Source organism: Colobus angolensis, unplaced genomic scaffold (assembly GCF_000951035.1).
Source record: "Colobus angolensis palliatus isolate OR3802 unplaced genomic scaffold, Cang.pa_1.0 Scaffold140, whole genome shotgun sequence".
NCBI lineage: Eukaryota > Metazoa > Chordata > Mammalia > Primates > Cercopithecidae > Colobus > Colobus angolensis.
Window position 1 is genome coordinate 2,249,903 of NW_012114489.1, and position 25,297 is coordinate 2,275,199.

The 25,297-nt window shown below is 39.5% G+C and overlaps 1 protein-coding gene across 2 annotated transcripts in view; it reads left to right on the top strand.

Annotated features, from left to right (window-relative positions):
• ZFX (zinc finger protein, X-linked) overlaps nt 1-8,985 on the top strand; it is a 68,854-nt gene extending 59,869 nt beyond the window's left edge. For both annotated transcript variants that reach the window (XM_011935121.1, XM_011935122.1), the window contains 5 exons: nt 288-437; nt 667-810; nt 1,173-1,325; nt 1,852-1,992; nt 3,126-8,985. In XM_011935121.1, coding sequence (XP_011790511.1) covers nt 288-437; nt 667-810; nt 1,173-1,325; nt 1,852-1,992; nt 3,126-4,309 — 1,772 coding nt within the window. In that variant the 3' untranslated portion in view covers nt 4,310-8,985. The remainder of the gene's footprint in view (nt 1-287; nt 438-666; nt 811-1,172; nt 1,326-1,851; nt 1,993-3,125) is intronic.
• Nucleotides 8,986-25,297: the final 16,312 nt, after the last annotated feature.

A 25,297-nucleotide genomic window follows, 5' to 3' on the forward strand; every position in this document is an offset into this window, starting at 1 on the left:
CATCCTGGCTAACACGGTGAAACCCCGTCTCTACTAAAAATACAAAAAATTAGCCAGGCGTGGTGGTGGGCTCATGTAGTCCCAGCTACTGAGGAGGCTGAGGCAGGAGAATAGCTTGAACCCGGGAGGCGGAGGTTGCAGTGAGCCGAGATCCCACCACTGCACTCCAGCCTGGGTGACAGAGTGAGACTCCGTCTGGAAAAAAAAAAAATTTTTTTTTTTTTGCAAATAGTAACATTTTATTTAAATATCTATTATTATTTGTGATTTATTTCCTTCCTTTTTAGTGGATGATGCTGGCAAAATAGAACACGACGGTTCTTCCGGAATGACCATGGACACAGAGTCGGAAATTGATCCTTGTAAAGTGGATGGCACTTGCCCTGAAGTCATCAAGGTGTACATTTTTAAAGCTGACCCTGGAGAAGATGACTTAGGTAAGAAGTGTTTAGACATTGTACATCTTCATCCAAATGTTTCAGCCTGATTACTTTTGGGTTATTTAGATTGAGAACATTTGGAATCTCTTCTGAAGTAACTTTTGTATAAGAATTCCAATGTCATAATAGCAAAGTTTGTAAAAAGTATTAAGAAAAGTATGTAAAAAGAAATAGATGGAAATGAAGTTTTCAGATACATTATTGAAACTGTCTTCTTCTCGGATAGGTGGAACTGTAGACATTGTGGAGAGTGAGCCTGAGAATGATCATGGAGTTGAACTGCTTGATCAGAACAGCAGTATTCGTGTTCCCAGGGAGAAGATGGTTTATATGACTGTCAATGACTCTCAGCCAGAAGATGAAGATTTAAGTAAGTAGGTGGCCTTTTTGTGGGAGAAAATTTTATGTTTCTGGAGCTTTTGAGTGACCAGCGTTTGAAATAAGTAGCATTATTTTAGAGATGATTATGCTACTACATTCCAAGGGAAAGATCAGTGACTCTTTTATGTATGCTTATAATGTTGCTTTAAAACCAAGTTATGGGGAAAGCCAAGAAGCGAATGATTCATTCAACAAATATTTATTGAGTGCTTACTACGTGAAAGCTATGTTCTAGGTATGTAATATTTGGACCTTCTTTCCATTTTGTCTATTAACTGAATTCAAATAAAAACATGTTTCCTGTAATCTCTGTAAACCTGGTCACAGAAGTTTTTGTAACTTTCTACTTAGATGTTGCTGAAATCGCTGACGAAGTTTATATGGAAGTGATTGTAGGAGAGGAGGACGCTGCTGCAGCAGCGGCAGCCGCCGCTGTGCATGAGCAGCAAATGGACGACAATGAAATCAAAACTTTCATGCCGATCGCATGGGCAGCAGCTTATGGTAAGTTGCCCAGCACCTCTTAGCATTGAAGAAGTTGGTTCTTGAACATGAATCCATGATTGAAAAATGGTTTCTGTAGTCTTAGGTTTCAGAAGTCTGAAATACCAGTGTCCTGTAAGGATTATTTGAATTGAATTAGAGTATAAAGTCGACATTTTGTCTTTATTTTTAACAGGAATTTCCTTCATGTGTATATTATGTAGAAGGAAGTACTGCAAGAAGTACACAGGCTTTCAAGCTGAAAGTTTTCATCTTGATTATATTTGGCCCATGACTTTTTCATTTTGGGAGACAAAGGAGTCCATGGGGCAAAAATGCTGACATGCGTTTTTTAGCTTTGGAAGCTAGGCGTTTCCTACGGTCTCACGATAATAAATGTGCTCATAAAACCCATGACCTAGAATGGGGAATTTCTGTCATTCATGAGTATCATGGCTTACTTTTTGTTGTTGTAGTTAATAAAGAATTCCTAATTCTTTAAAATTTATAATACTGTATAATTTTGTTTTTTAATACACATTGTTAGGTAATAATTCTGATGGAATTGAAAACCGGAATGGCACTGCAAGTGCCCTCTTGCACATAGATGAGTCTGCTGGCCTCGGCAGACTGGCTAAACAAAAACCAAAGAAAAGGAGAAGACCTGATTCCAGGCAGTACCAAACAGGTGAGGGCGCACGAGTTCCATGGCGCAGCGTGCTCTCAGAGGAAGCTCTAGTATGTATCCACAGGGGTGTCACAATGGCATTTTAGCTGCTAGACCATACATATGTAGCTTTGTCTATTGAACTTGAAAATATAATTTTCAGAATTCAGTGATATTCATGAATGATTTACCTTAGATAAAAAGAAACAGTACATGACTGAGAAACATGGATGAGAAAAATTCAAAACTTGGATGATTTTTATGTGTACATGGAATGAAATCCCTCAAATATGTTATAAGCATTAACTTTGTAAATAAATATAGAGAATCTATGTCAGCATAAAGCAGGCATAATTTACAGAGCAGCAGGATAAGTACTTTAGTTCATACGACATTCCTATTCTTGTATGATGATTTGCGTATTAAAAATTTTATGGGTTTAAACTTTGCTGTAAGTTAATGTAAGTTATGTTTTTTGGAATAAACAGTGGAAATTTTTGTCATCAAAGTTTATTTTTATGAATAATATTCCACCAGTTTATTAATTTTTTTTGAGGCAGAATCTTGCTCTCTCGCCCAGGCTGGAGTGCAGTGGCGTGATCTCAACTCACACTGCAACCTCTGCTTCCTGGGTACAAGTGATTCTCCTGCCTCAGCCTTCCAAGTGGCTGGAATTACAGATGTGTGCCACCATGCCCCACTCATTTTCATATTTTTAATAGAGACGGGTTTTCAGCATGTTATGTTGCTCAGGCTGGTCTCGAACTCCTGAGTTCAGGGGATCTGCCTGCCTCGACCTCCCAAAGTGCTGGGATTACAGGCATGAGCCACCATGCCCAGCCAATTTTCCACCAATTTCTGAATTGCTGTAGGTTTAATCACTAATTGATAAAAGTTACATATTCATTAATTTTATTAAACTAGAGGGAGTGAAGGTGATACAGTCCTCATGAGTGAAGTTTCCAGACCATTTTCTCTATGACTAGGTTGCTATATCTCTTGTGTTGAAAAACAGTAAAAGGAATGTTAAGTAGCAAATAGTCCAATTTAGGAGTCCTTGGCCAACAGTGGTCAGAACCCACACTTTACATTCGCAAAGAAACTGGAACAGAACTTGGTTTGAGCACTCATACTCCTTTCTTTTCCTTTCTTAGCAATAATTATTGGCCCTGATGGACATCCTTTGACTGTCTATCCTTGCATGATTTGTGGGAAGAAGTTTAAGTCGAGAGGTTTTTTGAAAAGGCACATGAAAAACCATCCCGAACACCTTGCCAAGAAGAAATACCGCTGTACTGACTGTGATTACACTACCAACAAGAAGATAAGTTTACACAACCACCTGGAGAGCCACAAGCTGACCAGCAAGGCAGAGAAGGCCATAGAATGCGATGAGTGTGGGAAGCATTTCTCTCATGCAGGGGCTTTGTTTACTCACAAAATGGTGCATAAGGAAAAAGGAGCCAACAAAATGCACAAGTGTAAATTCTGTGAATACGAGACAGCTGAACAAGGGTTACTGAATCGCCACCTCTTGGCGGTCCACAGCAAGAACTTTCCTCATATTTGTGTGGAGTGTGGTAAGGGTTTTCGTCACCCCTCAGAGCTCAAAAAGCACATGAGAATCCATACTGGGGAGAAGCCGTACCAATGCCAGTACTGCGAATATAGGTCTGCAGACTCTTCTAACTTGAAAACACATGTCAAAACTAAGCATAGTAAAGAGATGCCATTCAAGTGTGACATTTGTCTTCTGACTTTCTCGGATACCAAAGAGGTGCAGCAACATGCTCTTATCCACCAAGAAAGCAAAACACACCAGTGTTTGCATTGCGACCACAAGAGTTCGAACTCAAGTGATTTGAAACGACACATAATTTCAGTTCACACAAAAGACTACCCCCATAAGTGTGACATGTGTGATAAAGGCTTTCATAGGCCTTCAGAACTCAAGAAACACGTGGCTGCCCACAAGGGCAAAAAAATGCACCAGTGTAGACATTGTGACTTTAAGATTGCAGATCCGTTTGTTCTAAGTCGCCATATTCTCTCAGTTCACACAAAGGATCTTCCATTTAGGTGCAAGAGATGTAGAAAGGGATTTCGGCAACAGAATGAGCTTAAAAAGCATATGAAGACACACAGTGGCAGGAAAGTGTATCAGTGTGAGTACTGTGAGTATAGCACTACAGATGCCTCAGGCTTTAAACGGCACGTGATTTCCATTCACACGAAAGACTATCCTCACCGGTGTGAGTACTGCAAGAAAGGCTTCCGAAGACCTTCAGAAAAGAACCAGCACATAATGAGACATCATAAAGAAGTTGGCCTGCCCTAACAATACTTCTACAGACGTTTGTAGAGATACTGGCCTTGAAGCAGAAAATTCATTTTAAAGCCAATCAGTCTCGTTCACATACAATACTGTATATTGATTTATGCTGTGTACAAATAGAATTATTGCTTCTAGTTGACTTTTTTTAATATACATTTTGTTCAGTAGTGTGTTCTGAATTCTATTCAGTTTGTTTAATAAATGGGGAAAACTGGCAACATGCTAGTTACTTTTAATAAAGTAATCCCTGATTCTATACCGAATTTTTATATCTTAGAATTTTATATTTATTTAAATATTTACCTTGCTTACCTTGATGGTACTCTTCTAAGACCATTAACTTAAGGTAACTTTATATTGGTAACTCTGAAAGTATTCATGTTGACTCATTTTCCTTCCCCATACATTTCTCACAATAAAATTGTCAGAGACATCTACTAATATAAATGGGAGATTTTACAGTCAGGTCTAATTATCATAACATGGAAGTCATTTACTTAATATTTTCAGACCACTTGACAGTGAAAGTTTCCATTTGAGCTTTTGCGTGCCTGGCTTTGCTTAAGAGCAGTGGCTGGGTTCGTGTTTACTTTTTAAATATATTACTTTTGGTTTTCTTTGGATTATTTACATCTTTTGTCAGCATAGCAAACTTTTAGAAAACCTTATTGAAAAATTATGCTTGGTCATGTTGTATTTTGATTATTCTGTCTGTGCGGCTTCGTCTTGGAATGGTTTGTGCTACAAATGACATTTACCGAGGACTGCATTTTGGAATCTCCTAGAGGTAACTCATGGCTTATAGGATCTTTTGCAACTTTATGTATGTAAATGTACCCCGAATTATATATATACACATATATATCATGTACCTGTGTGTATTGCTTATTTTATATATTTATACACACAACCCCAAGTTACAGTAGTTGTTTAAAATCTATAATGAAAAGTATTAAATTTACAGTAACATGAAAGATCCAGGGATGCATGAGAGCATTTTGTAGGTCATGCTCTTCAGAGAGATTACTCAGGTGAAGAATTAGAAGGAAAATAAGGACACTAGTATTTTTAAAGAGTAAAGATATTTTCTTTTAAATATCTTTGGTAATTGAAAAATAGAGGTTAAGATGTTTCTAGGTAGAATGGTTTCATACAGTTTCAGCTCCATGTCTTTATATTTTTCTGAAAAGCAAATGAGTATCCAGACATGACTCCCACAGTTCTCTTTGAGAAGCCCGAGAGGGAACTCTGTCTTACCTAGTGAGGGGGATGGAAAAGAAGCGATGGCTCTGTGGACCAGAGAACAGGTGCTAATTATGACTTCACACTCGGCAAGTTCAGGCCGATCTGTTATTTCTCAGACAGTTACAGTTAGCAAACTTAAAAAACTTAACACTCAAGTTGGCTTTGATTAAAAGGTAAAGATGTGTTTTAAGTAGATAAGGAAAGTCTGAGGCCTTATTTGGAACATCACTAAGTCTTCCAAAGGTTTTTTTGTTGTTTTTTTTTTTTTAAGATGGAGTCTCGCTCTGTTGCCCAGGCTGGACTGCAGTGGCACGATCTTGGCTCACTGCAAGCTCTGCTTCCTGGGGTCAAGCAATTATCTGCTTCAGCCTCTCGAGTAGCTGGGATTACAGGCGCCCGCCACCACGCCTGGCTAATTTTTTGTATTTTGTATTTTTAGTCAAGATGGGGTTTCACCATCTTGGCCAGGCTGGTCTTGGACCCTGACCTCGTGATCCACCTGCCTCGGCCTTCCAAAGTGCTGGGATTACAGGCGTGAGCCACCGCACTTAGACACCACATAGGTCTGAATCAGTGTCATACAGTCATAAAACAAACTCGGTTAATTAGAACTTGGTTGTGTTAAGACGAATCTTGGAGAACAGAAAACAGTTTTTGGGGTCCCTTCAGTTGGCTATTGGTCCATATGCATCTAGCACATTGTAGGATATTTAGAAATCGTCTTCCTACCCGATAGCTGCCTTGCCACCTCATTATGGTGCTCCGTCCCCTGTGTGCTTAGGTTTTTACCTTTCATCTTTCTCTTTGCCATTGATGTTTGTATTCAAGAGTTATATTTTTAGGGTTAGAAATAAAAATATTTGGTGTTTGGCAAACCTGAAGTGCTAGACTGATTTAGTCTAGTTTTAAATCAAGTGCTTTAGGCAGGTGTGAACTCTAGCCCAAATGCCAGTCCAAGTCAAGGCATGGGTTTTCCTAGCCTATCTTATAGGAAATTCCTGTACCTTCTTGGCCCCTATAATGTGTGTGTGTGTTTTTTTTAAAGTAACTTACAATTTTGTGATCCGTGATTCATTGCCCTGCGATTCTTGAAAGCTCTGTCTGTTTTTTTGTGAGAACCTTTAAAATCTCCCTTAATTTTTATTTTCCCAGAAATAATGTAAAAACACTTAAATGAAAGTGGAAATGTATTAATTTTAAATCCTATAAAATTAATACAGAAAATATAAATGATTGGGTCTTTTTTTTTTTTAAATAAACTGAAAGATAAAGAACACAACACTTCACACATTTTCTATTTCTCTTACATACTCTGGAATCATACACAGTTCTTTCTTTTTAAAGCACAATATTAAAACCTTTAAAAGGTATTTAAGGGTTTGGTCAAGTGAATATGATAAAACATTTGTCTGTATAAAGAGAAAATGAAAGTGTAGTCACTGTTATGTACTGACATTAGTTACAACCTAGTTTTAATTCTTAAAACAATTTTGATTAGCAAAGCTAAAAAAAATGGATGTTTCAGTTAAATGTTTTAAAGAGGTACAGATTTTTACAAGGACATAATATAAGTTATTGTTCTGTAGAAATATCCTATTAAATATTGTATGTCCCTCCCTGTGTACACTTTGTAAAGAAAGTAAAATACATAAAAAGAAAATCATATAGGGATGTGTGACATTATTGTAATTGTGTACTTGAGAATAACGTGCAAAAATAAAAATCAGAATATTTTCCTGTTATTGAATGTTTAGTCTATTTGATACCAGTACTAAGTTAATGCTTTTTCTTAAGGAAAAAAAAAAAAATGTACAGTTTTTGTAAACCTAATAAACATCAAAAGCAGTGGATTATTTTCATCCCCCCATTTCTTAATTCCTTTTTCACAGCAGTGGAATGCAAAGTGCTTGATTGCTTTGAATTTTGTGACTTGGATGCAAATACTGGTAACATTTCAGTTCTGTGAATTTGCAAGTAATATTTCAGAGAAGTTAAGAGGTGATTGATGAGTCCTTTGATGAGCATGTCCTTGGAATTCAGTTTTTCTTTTATCTTCATAAAGGATTTGTTTTATTAGCATCTCCAGATCCCCTGAGATAAATTACCCATGCATAAAGTGGTTTTTGAGAGCACTTAAAGTTCATTTCAGTATTAATTTACAGCATATTTAATCAGTGGGTACTGTTACCACCTCCACAGCAGAAATCGTGCCCTCGAGTTACCACTTGGTGCCCAGTTTGGAGGACTCCAGTAGACGCTAACATACTAGAGAATGGTCATTGCCACAGTTAAAAATCGGCAGTTAAGTAAATGTCAGGAGTCAAAAGAGAGAGAGTTGTGCCATCTTTGATTTTATAGACAAGATTCTGCAGTTCTTCCAACTGTATGAACAAACAAATGTTTGCCTAATAGTTGAAACAATAAATTAAAATTTTAAGTAAATGACGAAGGGAATGTGGTGAATGTCACTGTCCAGAGCCATAAATCAGACAAAACCACATAGCATGCTGAAAAACTTATGTAATGGAACACCTAAAAAATGACACCTAACCTGTCTGTGATCCAACAAGTCAGATAACGTGCTGCTGTATTCTGTGGGAATCCCAGTATTAACAATTTCATTTCCCACAAATTCTAGCATTCATGTAAGGAAAAACATGGCCAATCAGTATCTTAAAGGGACAGTCTTTCAGAGCAGTGGTTTTCAAAGTGTGGCCGGGCAGCATTGGCAGCGTCTTAATCTCCTGGGACTTTGTTAAAGATACAAATTCTCAGCCCCACCCTAGTCCTACTGAATTGGGAAACTGGCGTGGGACCCAGCGATCTTTGTTTTAACATGTTCTCCAAGTGATTCTGATGCCTGTTCAAACTTGGGAAACACTTTTAGAGCACTTGAGGAACCTAAAAGATGACTGGTTCAACATTCTGTGTGGTAGATAAGAAAATCACAAAAAATCAGAAATGAACAGTGAGAGAAAAATACGACCCAGACAGTTGATACTTTCCGTTTGCTGTTTTAAAAGTGTAAGCCTGCCAAGTCAACAAGTATACCTTTAGCGCACATGTAAATAGCCTGCACTTCCTAAATCTTGTGTGGCCTCCCATAGTTACATTCCTCAAAGGTAAATTGAGTTCAGAGGAAGATTCAGCATTTAAAAGAGAAGGGCTGAAAAAGATTGTGTGTGTGTGTGGGTGTGTGTGTGTGTTTAACTGGCCCAGGGTTACTTAAGTAAATCATAATAAACCATTTTGCCACATTCTATAACTGTTTAGTTAAGGTCAAATTAAGTTTACCCTATGGATTTTCTTTCATCTTTGGTTTCGTGTATATATTGTTTGCCTTTTTCATAAAAATCTTGGATTTGTTATATATTGTTTCTGTTATTTTTGACATCTTTGCTATTGTAAATAAATTACTATTTTGTTTTAAGTTACCCTAGTGGAGTGTTGGCTATAGACAAGGTATACACTCGAAATGAGGAGATTTAAATCACACAGTTAATGAATTCCCAACTTGCTGGAGGTGATTCGACTCCCTTCAGTAGTTCAACACTAATAATAGCACCAAGGAACATATCACTGGTGCATATATGCGTAGCATCTGTACCAACTTGGATTTCAAAATCATGTTCTGACCTCTGATGGAAATACTCAGTCCATCACGTTTGAGGTCAAAATCAAGAATTACTTTCCTTTACTTGGTTTTTCCTATTCAGTTGGTCTCCCGTGTCACTTGTATTGCTGGTATTGGTGGACACGAAGGATCTGGCATTACAGTGACCTGTTGAGACTGTAAAGCCACTAGGAGACTTGGCTACTGAAAACTTGCTCAGGACTTCTCGATGTCGTTTGGCTGTGTGAACTACCACAGAAGTATCTAAACACATCGACTAAAATTATAGAATAGGTAACTAGACCTATGTTATTTTGCTTTCTGAGAGGCCAGTTTCTGCTTTTAAATGCAGAACCCATTTCCTTTTGTCTGAGATTATTTGAAATAAGAGAGGTATTGCAAAGCCATCTGTTGGGGTTTTGAAGGTTCTAGTCACCTGTCCTCCCCTCCTGAGTTCCAACCACATTGAAAACAGACCAGAAACCACCAATTAGGTGTGTGATTTATTCTAGTAAGGCTGGACTGGGAGACCTGGAGGCTGAGATAAGCTTGTTTCCAATCTATTTCCCTCCAATGTAGGCCTTGACTGATGTAGCCAGTCATTTGAAGGTGTGGGGCCTACCTTCCACTCCTTTGTGAGCTATCAAGAGACTAGTTCTCCCATCAGAGAAAGGGAGCATCTACTCCAGCCCTCCCAGGCTAGGACACAGGAAAACGGGGAGAAGAGTTCCCTTATGTCATCCTAATAAAGGTTAGTCCAATTCTGGATTGCCCTCTGGCACTGGCACACTAGCCACATGTGAGGTTTTCCCCAGTAACCTTGCATGTTTATGTCCACTTTTATTGATTTTTACTGTTCCCCCTTGAAGTGGTGGTTGTGGCAGACCTCCTAAAGTTCCTTTCTCTCTCAAGGCAGTATGCTTTGGTTGTTCTTCAGAAAATTAATTTTTTTTTCTTTTTTTTTTTTTTTGAAACAGAGTCTCGCTATGTCCCCCGAGGCTGGAGTGCAGTGGCGCGATCTCGGCTCACTGCAAGCTCCGCCTCCCGGGTTCACGCCATTCTCCTGCCTCAGCCTCCCGAGTAGCTGGGACTACAGGCGCCCGCCACCTCGCCCGGCTAGTTTTTTTGTATTTTTAGTAGAGACGGGGTTTCACCGTGTTAGCCAGGATGGTTTCGATCTCCTGACCTCGTGATCTGCCCGTCTCGGCCTCCCAAAGTGCTGGGATTACAGGCTTGAGCCACCGCGCCCGGCTGGAAAATTAATTTTTAAAGGGCAAATGTACTTACTATACAAAGATGGAAATCTTGCAAGTTATTTTTATTGCATGCTTTTGTAACAAAAATTGGGAAAATCATAATCCACAAGGCCACCACCTTTATTAAAGGGATTGCTTGTCTTTGTTCTCTTCTAATCTTAGTCCATACACATAAATCTTTGATCTGTCTTGTAACCACAATATCAGTTCTATTCTGGGTTCAGGGATTTTCTTTTCAAACATCAAATGTAATTCATGTGTCTACACCAGTATATGGGAGAGTTTGTTCCCCTCAGCCTTTCAAACAGTGAGTGTTACAGCTAATCTCACAGGTTAAAAAAATAAAGACTATGTCACCACTGTTTCAATTTGCTTTGACGTGACTCCTAGTGGAGTTTAATACTTTTATATATAATATATATAATAGCACTTTAAGTTGTCGCTCTCATAAATTAACTGTTCAAATCCTGTGCCCCATTTTCTGTTTGGAGTTCTTTGCACATTAAGCCTATTAACTTTCTAATACATTTGCTGCACATTTTTGTAGTCCATGATTTATCTTGTTATTGCTTATGTAATCTTTTCATATATAAAAATCTTTAATATTTGTGTAATCAAATGTTTTTTTTTTTTTTTCCCTTTGTGATTCCTGGTGTTTCTTGTTCTGCTTAAAAAGGTATTTTCTACTGCAAGTTTCTACAAATATATGCCTAGATTTTCTTCCTATATTTTTATTGTTTTGTTTGGATTTTTATGTAATTAAAATTTAGTTTAGCAGATCCAACGGTGATTTTAAAAATTATTTAAAAAAAAAAATACCTGGGCAAGGTGGCATGCACCTGTTGTCCCAGCTACTCTGGAGACTGAAGTGGGAAGATAGCTTGAGCCCAGGAATTCAAGGCTATGGTGAACTACGATCGTGCCACTGCACTCCAGCCTAGGTGACAGAGTGAGACCCCATCTCAAAAAAATTTTTAAAAAATATATTGTTTGGTAGGGCATCTAATTTCTGTTTTCTCTTGGATAGAGAGCCGCCTATTCCAGTACTGTTTTTTAAGTAAGTCACCCTTTACCCTCATGAGCTGAAATGACACTTTATGTGGTCATCATATATATCCTTGGATTTATTTCTGAAGTCTATTTTGTTTTACTGGTCTGTTTGTCATTCTTGTGCCAATGCCATATTGTTTTTCTCACAGTACCCTGGTGGACCAGAAGGCAGGCAAGTCCCTCTTCAGTTCTTTTTCATAGTTTTCTTGACCCTTATTCCATAGGAACATGAAAATCATTTTACCCAGTTTCCCTTAAAAGCCTCACTGGGATTTTTAATTCAGAACACATGCATTTTTTTGTTTGTTTGTTTTTTGAGACGGAGTCTCACTCTGTTGCCCAGGCTTGAGTGCAGTGGCGAGATCTCGGCTCACTGCAACCTCCACCTCCTGGACTCAGACGATTCTCCTGCCTCAGCCTCCCGAGTAGCTGGGATTACAGGCATGCTCCACCACGCCCAGCTGATTTTTGTATTTTTAGTAGAGAGGGGGTTTCACCATGTTGGCCAGGGTGGTCTTGAACTCTTGACCTCAGGTATCCGCCCACTTCGGCCTCCCAAAGTGCTGGGATTACAGGCGTGAGCCACCACCCCAGGCCAAGACTAATACTAATTAGTTTGCATATTAATTTAACTCTAGCTCTAAAAAATAAACTTGGAAACTTTTCTACAATCTCCAATAGTTTAAAAACTAGAAGCATTATCTAATCCCTGAAGATCAGATAGAACTCAGTTGTGAAAGCATTTGGGTCTGATGCCTCTTTATAAACGGTAGGTCTTGGGGCCAGGCGGCCGTGGCGCACACCTGTAATCCCAGCACTTGGAGGGTGGATCACTTGAGGTCAGGAGTTGGAGACTAGCCTGGCCAACATGGTGAAATGCTGCCTCTACTAAAAATACAAAAATTAGCGGGGCGTGGTGGTGCGCCCGTGGTCCCGGCTACTTTCTGAGAGGCTGAGGCAGGAGAATTGTTTGCCTGGGAACCTGGGCTGCATTGCAGTGAGCCAAGATCACGCCATTGCACTCCAGCCTGGGCAACAAGAGCAAAACTTCGACTCAATCAATCAATAAAATAAAATGGGAGGCCTTGACTTTTCTGATCTCTTCTACATTAATTAGCCCATCAGCTTTTCTTCTTAAGATCTGGTATTTTTGAAAATCATCCATTTTCTCTAGATCAATACTTCTCATGTATTAATGTGCATATGCATCATCTGGGGGATATTGTGAAAATGCTCATTCTGATTCAGTGAGTCTAGAGTGGGGCTTGTGATTGTGCACTTCCTGCAAGCTCCCTGGTGATATTGACGCTGTGGTCCATGGACCACGCAGTGCAAGCCCTCCAAGAATTCAGTGGTTCTCAATTTCGGTCATAAAATCAAACGGGGCAGCCTTTGAACTTCCCAGAGCCAGGTGGGAATGGGTCTCAGACAGTAATTTTTCAAGTTCCTCAGGTGATTACAATGTGTAGCCAAGATTTGAACCACTCTTCTAGATTTGCAGTTTATTGCCATAGATATACAATATTTTCTTATTATTTAACAGTCTCATTTTATTCTCTTGCATTTCTGGTTGCATCTCCTTTCTCATCTTAAATGTTATATGTTTTGTTTGCTGTCATATTTCTTTTCTTTTTTTTTTTGAGATGGAGTCTTGCTTTGTCACCCAGGCTGGAGTGCAGTGGTGTGATCTCAGCTCACTGCAACCTCTGCCTCCCAGCTTCAAGCGATTCTCCTGCCTCAGCCTCCAGAGTAGCTGGGATTACAGGCACATGCCAACATGCCTGGCTAGTTTTTGTGTTTTTAGTAGAGATGATGTTTCACCATGTTGGCTGGGCTGGTCTCGAACTCCTGACCTCAGGTGATCCACCTGCCTCAGCCTCCTAAAGTGCTGGGATTACAGGTGTGAGCCACTGTGCCTGGCTCATATTTCTTTAAGTGGCTTTCAGAGGTTTTGCTATTTCATAGGTAGTGTCAAAGAAACTGCTCTTTTATTCTTTATATTTTTTGGTTTTCTACTTAATTTTATCTTTCATTGTTATTATTATTATTATTTTTTAGACAATGTCTCACTCTGTTGCCAAGGCTAGAGTGCAGTGGTGTGATCACAGCTCACTGCAGCCTTGAGCTCCTGGGCTCAAGGGATCCTCCCACCTTAGCCTCCTGAGTAGCTGGGACCACAGGCACGCACCAGCATGCCCAGCTAACTTTTGTATTTTTTTGGTAGAGACAGGGTCTTATCATGTTGCCCAGGCTGGTCTCAAACTCCTGAACTCAAGCGATCCACCTGCATCCCCCTCCCAAAGTGTTAGGATTACAGGTGTGAGCCACCGTGCCTGGCTTATTTTCTTTTCCTATTTTCTTCTGGTATATTTTACTGTCTAATCAAAATGTCTGATGTCTCATATTTCATTAATTTTCATTTATTTTTAAAGGAAATCCTTGAAACTTGTGTATTTCCTTTGGTATACAACTTTAGCTATAGGCCACTGTATATGAGTTGTCCTTTTTTGTATTCTAGATAGTTTTACATCTGTTTTGATTTCCTATTTACAATAGAGTTTAACTTTCAAGTAGTAAACATTCTTATTAATCCCTGTAGCCTTGATCTCTAGTTTTGTTGGTTTGAGTTCAAAGTATGGCCTGTATAACCTCTATATATATATATTTTTTTGGGGGGGGAATTTTTGAAGTTTTCCTTTTAGGCAAGACATAATTTTTTGGAAAATACAACACAGATATAGTGTAACATGTATCTTTACATTTATAGCTATAAACTTATAGATAAAACTGAGCTTGTTTATTCAGATCCTTTATATCCTATCTCCTTGCTATTTTTTGACTACTTGAGTTTATTTATTTATTTATTTTTTGAGACAGGTTCTCGCTGTGTTGCCCAGGCTGGTCTCAAACTCCTGGGCTCAAGTGAGCCTCCCACCTAAACCTCCCAAAGTTCTGGGATTACAGGCATGGGTCACCATGCGTGGCGACTATTTGATTTTTAATTTTTGAAAAAGTATCAAAATATCCCACTATAAGGGAGTTTTATGGAATTTCCTTGTACTTAAAGTTTTGCTTTATGTATTTGGTTTCTATTGATTTTTGTTTCATAGATGTTTGACATCTTATTTATGACTGTATGTTTTACAGGATATTTTTGTCCTCTTTAATGTATTTGGTCTTGAATTCTACTTTGATATGTTTTCTATTTCAATCCTTTCTTATCTCTTATATTAAAAATTCTCATGTTATAATTAGACAGAAGTGTACACTGCAGAATTTTTGGCTACAGCTGTTTCTTGTCCATTTCATCTTTCCCCATTTGACATCTCTGTGCTGAATAAATTTTCGTTTGGTTGATGTACACTTCGTTTGTTACTTCATATTTGGTATGTGGTTGTATATTCTAAAACCTTGACTACCCCAAAACATCTATTTTTGCCTTGACAAATGATCTTAGTAGGTATAAACTTCTGTTCACAGTCTCTTTTCTTTCACAGTTTATAGATGTTTGTTTTCCAACTTCAGTGTTATGAGAACTCCGATGCGTTCTCTTTTGTTTCCTGAAGTTCATATGAATTTTCCTTTGTCTTTAGAACTCAGAAAGGTCACTAGGCTCTATCTAGGGGTGTGTGCATGCGCGTGTGTTTGTGTGTACTTCTAATCACATCTGGGATTTGTTATTTGCTGATTTCTTTCTGTTAAGTCTCTCTTCAGCTAAAGAAGTTTTCTTACATCTTGTGTGTAATTATTACTTCTCCTACTGGCATTTTGCTTCTTTGGGAATTTCTATTTTTCACATATAATGTCTCCTGGATTTGTCTTGTCATCATAAAATGGCACGAAGAAGAAAGAATCCCTTTAATCCCGTGCCCTAGCGTGTGATCATTATTGTACCAAGAAATGTAAATGTTTGAAACGGATGTCTCTTGAAGAGAGAAGCAAGGTATGTCCCCAGTGGTGGGATTGCTGAAAGAAAAAAAGAAAAAAAAAAGCAAGAGAGTGATAGTCTGTAAATGTGCAGCCTGTCCTGATGGAGTAACAGTGCTCCTGATTTATTTCTCCCTAGTAGAAGGAACTTCAGCCAGAAATTTCCTTTCATAGAATAACAGCATTCTGAGTACCTTCTTTGCCTCAACTTTAAATAAAGAAGCATGTGAAAAAGTCTTAATGCTAGGTACACAGTGCTGGATTAGAGTTCTCCATCTCTTCCTTTCCCTGTATGTTACACATTTTGTTAAATGAGCAAGAATGAAAGCATTATTGTAGCAGACATCACCACTGTCCCTGAATGTCATTCCTGATCTTATTCAAATTTAACATGTGTGAACAAATGTGAACCTGAGAGAGCCAATCATTCAAGATGGATCCCCAGTGGCTAACTGGGCCTACATTTAAAATAGATGTGAACCAACTGGTATAGGAAAAAAAAATGGAAAAAAGTTATAAAAATAAAACAGAGCCAAGCAGCCATTTGCTGACTAGAGGTCACCCATATTCTTTGAATTACCCCTAAATCCACACCTCTGTTCAACTTTGGGACTCCAGAACTCACCTGAATCAACAAATCAGAGCCTACCTGCCTCTATCAGGACTCAGCTGTATCAACCAATCAGAAGTCAGCTTCACTGACCAATCACAACTAAGTTTCAGTCCTTTATTTGTATGAACAAATTAGATTGGGAACTTGGTCAAGAACTTTTGCTATGAGAACCTAACCTTCTTTTTGTTCTCTGGAAAGCACCTTTGTTTTACAGGGAAACCTTCCTCTCCTTAGTTTGCAAACCATTCACTGAAATAAAGTATCTTTCCTCCAAATTCCTTTCCAGAGAACTTTTGTTCACATGTGCAATGCCAAGCTTTGTTTCAAAATGGACCAATTTACACTCTTCACAGTAAAATTGGAAAATACTGAGTTTTGGTGAGGATGTGCAGCAATGAGAACATTGTAATATTGGCACACTTTTAAGTTTTGCCAATTTTGTGCACGTAAAAGAATATTACATTGAGATTTTAATGAACATATCCCTAATTATGAATACTATTGAGCATCTTTTCACATATTTATTGGTTATTCACGTTTTCTCTTTTGTGACAAGCCTATGTAAGATTTTTGGCCTATTTTCTATGAATGGCCCATTTCTATTGGATGGCTTACCTTTTTCTTGTTGATCCATAAACATCTATCTATCTATCTATCTATCATATATTTTAAGAGACAAGGTCTCACTATGTTGCACAGGCTGATCTCGAACTCCTGGGCTCAATCAAAGAGCTGGGATCACATGTGTGAGCCATCATGCCTGGCCCCTTTATACAGTCTTGATATTAGTCCTTTGTCAGTTATATGTAATTTTATTTAGTTAGTTTTTGAGACAGGGCCTTGCTCTGTCACCCAGGCTGGATGGAGTGTGGTGGCGCAATCTCGGCTCACTGCAACATCTACCTCCTGGGCTCAACCATCTCTCCCACCTCAGCCTCCCGAGTAACTGGGAACACAGGTGCATGCCACTACGCCTGGCTAATTTTTGTATTTTTTTCTTTTTTGGTAGAGATGGGGTTTCACCATGTTGTCCCGGCTGGTCTCAAACTCCTGGGCTCAAGTGATCCTCTTGCCTTGGCCTCCCAAAGTGCTGTATAGGTATGAGCCACCATATCTGGCCATATATGTAATTTTAAAATCCCTATAAATATCTTCTCTTGGTCTGTGGCTTGCCATTTTACTGTATTATGTCTTTTGATTAACATAAGTTCATCATTATAACATGGCAAAATTGATATCTTTTCCTTATGACTATACTTTGTGTGTCTTAAGAAATTCTTCCTGATAGTAATGAAGTTATTCTCTGATATCAGTTTTTTAAAGCTCTGTAGTTTGACTTTTCATACTTATGTCTTTAATCCACATTGAATCAGTTTTAGGATATAGTGTGAGTTAAGTATTCACTTTAACTTTTTTCAACTTCAACTTCATACAGTTCAACTCTTTATTGAAAAAAATGAATACTTGCCCACCAATTTGCCGAGCCAGCTCTGTGATATGTAAAATATTCTTATGTATGTGAATCTGCTTCTAGGATCTCTGTTTTGTTCCATTTGTCATTTGTCTTTCTCTGTAACTGTGCCCCATAACTTTTTTTGGGAGGCGGGGGAGGACGGAGTCTCACTCTGTCCCCCAGGCCGGAGTGCAGTGGTGTAAGCTCACTGCAACCTCCACTTCCCAGGTTCAAGTGATTCTCCTTCCTCAGCCTCCCGAGTAGCTGGGACTACAGGCACGCACCGCCAGGCCCAGCTAAGTTTTGTGTTTTTAGTAGAGATGGGGTTTTATCATGTTGGCCAGGCTGGTCTTGAACTCCCGGCCTCCCGGCCTGCTTCAGCCTCCCAAAGTGCTGGGATTACAGGCATGAGTTAGTGCACCTGGCCCCATCATGGCTTTTTAAAACAATCTTTACTGGGATATAATTCACACACCATAAAATCCAACCATTTAAGGTATACAATTCAAATTTTAGTATATTCACAGAATTGTCCAACCATCAACATGATCTAAGTTTAGAATATGTCATCACTCTCAAAAGAAACTTCATACCCAGTGCCAGGTGCAGTGGCTCATATCTGTAATCCCAGCACTTTGGGATGCCGAGGCGGGCAAATCACCTGAGGTCAGGAGTTGGAGACCAGCCTGCCCAACATGGCAAAACCCCGTCTCTACTAAAAATACAAAAAATTAGCCAGGTGTGGTGGCAGGCATCTGTAATCCCAGCTACTCAGGAGGCTGGGGCAGGAGAATCGCTTGAACCCGGGAGGTGGAGTTGCAGTGAGCCGAGATCACGCCACTGCACTCCAGCCTGGGTGAGAAGAGCAAAACTCCGTCTCAAAATAAAAAATTAAAAAAAAAAAAAAATTTCATACCCATAAGCAGTCACTTCCCACTCCCCACTTCCTCCCAGCCTCTGACATCCACTAGTTTACCTTTAGTCTCTATAGGTTTGCTATGCTGGTCACTTCATATAAATGGAATCTACAATATATGCTGTTTTTGACTGGTTTTCACTTAACACAATGTTTTCAAGTGTCATCCATGTTGTAGCATGTCTCAGTGCTTTGTTCCTTTTAATGGCTAAATAATATTCCACTGTATGGATATACCACATTTTGTTTATCCATTCTTCCATCAGTTGATGGACATTTGAGTTGTCCCACATTTTGGCTATTATGAACAGTGCTGCTATAAGTATTTGTGTACAAGTTTTTGTGTATACATGTTTTCACTTCTCTTGGCCATGAACCTTGAGGTGAAGTTGCTGACTCATATGGTACCTTGACTTTTAACACTTTTAGCAATTGCCAGACTATTTTCCAAAACAGTTGCATGATTTTACATTCCCATCAGCAGTGTATGAGGGTGGAAAGATCACTTGAGCCCGGGAAATCAAGTCTGCAGTAAGCTGTGATTGCATCACTGCACCCCAGCGTGGGTGACAGAGTGAGACCCTGTCTCAAAAAAAGAGAAAAAAAGGACAAATATTTGTTAGGCCTTCACATTTTATCCTGTATATCTTCTGCACTTTTAAAAACATATTTTCTGGTCTGGCGTGGTGGCTCATGCCTGTAATCCAAGCACTTTGGGAGGCCGAGGCAGGTGGATCACGAGGTCAGGAGATTGAGACCATCCTGGCTAACACGGTGAAATCCCATCTCTACTAAAAATACAAAAAATTAGCCAGGTGTGGTGGCGGGCGCCTGTAGTCCCAGCTACATGGGAGGCTGAGGCAGGAGAATGGCGTGAACCTGGGAGGCAGGGCTTGCAGTGAGCCAAGATCATGCCACTGCACTCTAGCCTGGGCGACAGAGCGAGACTCTGTCCCAAAAGAAAACAAACAAACAAACACATATTTTCCATGTTTTAGGTCTCTCCATGCTTCATTCTGGATAGTTTCTTTTGACCTACTTTCTAGTTCAGTAATTTCATTATGGGGTACATATAATCTCTTAACTCTGCTACTCCTTTTTTTCCCTTCTCAGTCTTGTTTCTTGCACTCAGAACCATTATTTTGAGATTCATCTCTATTGCTGCATATATCAATAGTTTATTTCTTTTAATTGCTGAGTATTATTCCATTGTATAGATACAGTATAACCTTCCCATTCACCTCTTGATAGCCATTTGGATTGTTCACAGTTTTGGGCTATTACACATAAAACTGCCATGAACATTTATATCTTTGTGTGGACATATGTTTTCAATTCTTTGAGAGTAGGTGGAATGACTGGTTTGTGTGGTAGGTAATATTTAACATTTTAGACATAGCCAAACTTTCCTACATAGTTGTACCATTTTACAATCCCACCAGCAGTGTTAAGAGTTGCAGTTGCTCTACATCCTCACCAGCACTTTTTATGATCAGTCTTTTAAAAATTTTAGCCATTTTAGGGTGTGTGTTGTAATATCTGATTGTGTTTCTATTTTACTTTTAAATAATAAAGAGTAAAATTGACTTATTTGGCGTACAGGTCTGTATTTAGAAGATAACACATAGTAAAATTGATGCTTGTTTTGGTGTAAAGTTCTATGAGTTTTAACAAATGTACAGATTTATATAACCTCTACCACAAACTGGATACAGAATTCCATCATCCCCAAAATCTCTCTTAGGCTGTCTCTTAGTAATTATACCCTCATCCCACGTCTAAGCCCTGGCAAACAGTCATCTGTTCTTCATCACAATCATTTTCCCTTTCCCAGAATGTCACATCAACGAAATCATGCAGTATATAATCTTTGAGGGTGGCTTCTTTCATTCAGCCTAGTGTCATTAAGATTCATTCATGTTGTTGCATGTATCAATAGTCTGTTCCTTCTTATTGTTCAGTAGTAGTCCATTATAAGGCTATATCACAACTGTTTATTCGTTCACCCATTGAAAGGCATTTGGTCACATAGAAAGCTTCTGCACAGCAAAGGAAACAATCAGCAAAGTGAAGAGACAACCCACAGAATGGGAGAAAATATTTGCAAACTACCCCTCTGCCAAGGGATTAATAGCCAGAATATATAAGGAGCTCAAACAACTCTATAGGAAAATGTCTAATAATCCTATCAAAAAATGGGCAAAAGATTTGAATAGACATTTCTCAAAAGAAGACATACAAATGGCAGACAAGCATATGAAAAGGTGCTCAATATCACTGATCATCAGAGAAATGCAAATCTAAACCATGATGAGATGTTATCTCACCCCAGTTAAAATGGCTTATATTCGGCCGGATGCGGTGGCTCACGCCTGAAATCCCAGCACTTTGGGATGCTGAGGTGGGTGGATCACCTGAGGTCAGGAGTTCGAGACGAGCCCGACCAACATGGAGAAACTCTGTCTCTACTAAAAATACAAAATTAGCCGGGCGTAGTGGCAGGCGCCTGTAATCCCTACTACTCAGGAGGCTGAGGCAGGAGAATCACTTGAACCCAGAGGCGGAGGTTGTGATGAGCCGAGATCACGCCATTGCACTCCAGCCTGGGCAACAAGAGTGAAACTCCATCTTAAAAAAAAAAACAGCTTATATTCAAAAGACAGGCAAAATAACACATGCTGGTGAGGACACGGAGAAAAGGGAACCCTCATACACTGTTGGTGGGAATGTAAATTAGTACAGCCACCATGGAGAACAGTTTGGAAGTTCCTCAAAAGACCAAAAATAGAGATCCATCAATGGATCTCTACCATATGATCCAGCAGTCCCACTGCTGGGTATATACCCAAAAGAAAGGAAATCTGTACATCAAAGAGATATCTGCACTCCAATGTTTGTTGCAGCACTGTTCAGAACAGCTAAGATTTGGAAGCAACCTAAGTGTCCATCAACAGATGAATGAAGAAAATGTGGTACATATACACAATGGAGTACTATTCAGCCACAAAAAAGAAATGAAATCATTTGCAGCAACATGGGTGGAACTCGAGATCACAATGTTAAGTGAAATAATCCAGGCACAGAAAGACAAACATTGCATGTTCTTACTTATTTGTAAGATCTAAAAATCAAAACAATTGAACTCATGGACATAGAGAATAGAAGGATGGTTACCAGAGGCTGGGAATGGGAAGTGGGGGGATTGGGAGGAAGGTGGGATGGTTAATAGGTACGAAAAATAGATAGTTAGAAGGAATGCATAAGACATACAATTTGATTGCATAACAGGGTGACTATAGTTAACAATAACTTAATGGTACATTTTGAATTAATTAAAAGAGTGTCATTGGGTTGTCTGTAACTTAAAGGATAAAGTCTTGAGGGGATGGATGCCCCATTCTTCATGATGTGCTTATTTCACATTGCATGCCTGTATTAAGACATCTCATGTACCCCACAAATACATACACCTACAGTGTACCCACAAAAATTAAAAATTAAAACTTTTTTAAAAAAGTAAAAAAAGGCATTTGGGTTTCCATTTTTTCACAATTATCGTTTGAGCTGCTATAAACATTCATGTAAAGGTTTTTGTGCACACAAGTTTTCATTTATGCAGGGTAAATACATGGAAGTGGGATGGCTGGGTAGTGTGGTAAGTGTATGTTCAACTTTTTAAGAAACTGTCGGGCCGGGTGTGGTGGCTCAAGCCTGTAATCCCAGCACTTTGGGAGGCCAAGACGGGCGGATCACGAGGTCAGGAGATCGAGACCATCCTGGCTAACACGGTGAAACCCCGTCTCTACTAAAAAATACAAAAAACTAGGGGGAGGTGGCGGGCGCCTGTAGTCCCAGCTACTCGGGAGGCTGAGGCAGAAGAATGGCGTAAACCCGGGAGGCGGAGCTTGCAGTGAGCTGAGATCCGGCCACTGCACTCCAGCCTGGGCGACAGAGCGAGACTCCACCTCAAAACACACACACACACACACACACACACACACAGAAACTGTCAAAATATTTCCTAGAGCAGCTGTACCATATTGTATTCTCATCAGAAATACATGAGAGTTCCAGTGGTTCTGCATCCTTGTCAGCACTTGGCATTGTCAGTTTTCTTTTCTAGCCTTTTTTTTTGGAAAGAGGGTCTCATTCTGTTGCCCAGGCTGGAGTGCAGTGGCATGATTCAGCTCACCACACTCTCCACCTCCTGGGTTCAAGTGATCCTCCCTGCCTCAGCCTCCCAAGTAGCTGGGTCTACAGGCATGTGCCACCATGCTTGGCTAATTTTTTTGTATTTCTTTTAGAGACAGGGTTTCACCATATTGCCCAGGCTGGTCTCGAACTCCTGAGTTCAGATGATCCACCTGCCTCGACCTCCCAAAGTGCTGGGATTACAGGCATGAGCCACCGTGCCTGGCCTTTTTTAGCCATTTTAATGTGCATTTCCCTAATGACTAGTAATGCTGGGCATCTTTTCATATGCTCACTTACTATCACATATCATTTCGGTTTAATACATTTTGCCCATTTTCAATAGGCTTGTTGGATTTTTACTGTTATGAGTTTCTTTATTATCTGGATACAAATCCTTTGTTGGGTATATGATTTGCAAATATTCTAGTTTGTATCTTGTAAAAGTTTTGGCTATTATTAATCCGCTATTAATTTTAGCCAGTATATTTCATCTTGGACATTGTAATTCTCATCTCTTGAAGTTTGATTTGGGTCTTTAAAAGAAATCTTCCATGTCTTAACTTTTTGAACATATGAAATACTGTTATAACTCTTAATGTTCCTGTCTACTAATTCTAACATCCGTTCATTTGGGGGTTGGTTTTGATTTATTCCCCACCCACGCCCCTATTTTGGGTTGTATTTTTCTTCTTTCCATCCCTAGTAATATTTTTTTTTTGAGACAAGGTCTTGCTCTGTCACCCAGGCTGGAGTGCAGTGGCGCGATCGTGGCTCACTGCAATGCGCATACCTGGCCTGTGCCTAATAATTTTGGATTGGATACCAGACATTATGAATTTTACCTTGTTGAATGTTTGATAATTTTTATTCCCATAAACATTCTTGAGCTTTATTCTGGGACACAGTTAAGTTACTTGGAAACAGTTTGATCCTTTCAAGTCTTGCTTTTAAAATCTGTTAGGCGGGGGCAGGACCAGGATCCTTTAGTCTAGGATTAATTATCCCCACAACTGACCCAAGACTCTTCTGCATACTCTACCAAATTCCCTGTGCATTTTGAGGTTTTCCAGTCTCGTTAGTGGCAACAGTCCATTTCTACTTGGCCCTGTGTAAATTCTCAGCACCATTCCCTCTAATCTCAATTGGTTCATTCCCTGGCCTTGGGTAGTTTCCAAACATGCTTGCACTGATTAGTACTCTGTTGAATACTCAAGGGGAACCCTCTGCAGATATCTGGAGTTTTCTGTCTTTGCAGCTTCCTCCTCTCTGGTACTTGTTCCTGCAGATTCTAGCTGCTTTGTCATCCCAGACTTTCAGTCTGTCTCCTCAACTCAGGCTGTTTGTTAGGCTATGCTTGGGTTCTCCTTCCCCACACCGTGAGCTGGAAACTCTTTCAAGGCAGTAATGCGGGGCAATTTTAGGGTTTACCTTGTTTGTTTCCAAGCTCTCTCCATGACTGTTATTGTTGCTTTAATGTTCAGTGTCTTGTAACCTATTGTTTCATTTCCCCGCTGCCCCCCCATCTTTTCGGTTGTTTTGGATGGGAGGATAAAGGTAATCCTTTTAGCTGATCTTGGCCAGAATCCTCCTAAAAGTTTTTCATTGAATGTTTGATATTGCATATGCAAAATTATAGACATAATTTGATTCCCTGTATTTTTTTCTTTTTGAGACAGAGTGTTGCTCTGTCACCCAGGTTGGAGTTCAGTGGTGCAATCTCTGCTCACTGCAACCTCTACCTCCCATGTTCAAGCAATTATCAGATTATCTCCTACCTCAGCCTCAGGAGTAACTGGGACTACAGGCACATGCCACCTTGCCTGGCTAATTTTTTTGGGGTTTTTTTTTTTGGTATTTTTAGTAGACATGGGGTTTCACCATGTTGGCCAGGCTGGTCTCGAACTCCTGACCTCAGGTGATCTGCCTGTCTTGGCCTCCCAAAGTGCTGGGATTACAGGTGTGAGCTACCACGCCCTGCCTACAGTGTTATTTTCTTGTAGAATAGTTTTAATTTAGCTTCTGGCTGTCAGTTGAAAGTGGGCCAGTTCTCCTTAATCTACTCAGGGATTGAGCCGATTTGAATCTGGGAATACGTCTTTTTGAGGGCTTCTTCACTTCTGATTCACCAGTTTTCCAAATATTTGGCCCTTCAGATATTCCAGCTGAAAGCATGGAGTGTTTATGAGGGTCTCTTCCTTGGTGGACTCTGAAGTCTAATTTCCTCCCCTATCCCTTTGAGACTGTTGAAAGCACTGCACAGCTCCTCGGTATATATGAGTCATCGCTTTCTGCTCAGCTTTTCAGCTGCGTGTGTGTGTGTGTGTGTGTGTGTGTGTGTGTGTGTGTTTTAAATCAGTAGATGTCTCGAGGGAAAAGCAGCACTGAATGTTGGTTTCATCTCTGTATGTTTCTCATCTATTTTCTATCTTCGCTCTCATGTCCTCATTGCACTCTTAAGCATCTTATCTAGTTTTTCTGATTGTACTTAGTGAGAGAGTTGGTATGCAAAAAGTTAGTCTACTTCTGCCTGAAATAGAAAACCTACCTTTCATTTTTTTTGTTGTTGGTTATTTTACTTCATCAAAGTGTTTGGAATTGGCATTCTATTCTACAGTCACAATTTACAGAGTTGTTTAGTGGTAGTTCTAAATGTATATGGTTACACTGTTCACCACCAGCCATTTCACCACTGCAGTGCTGTTTTTGAGCTGTTTATTTTGATTC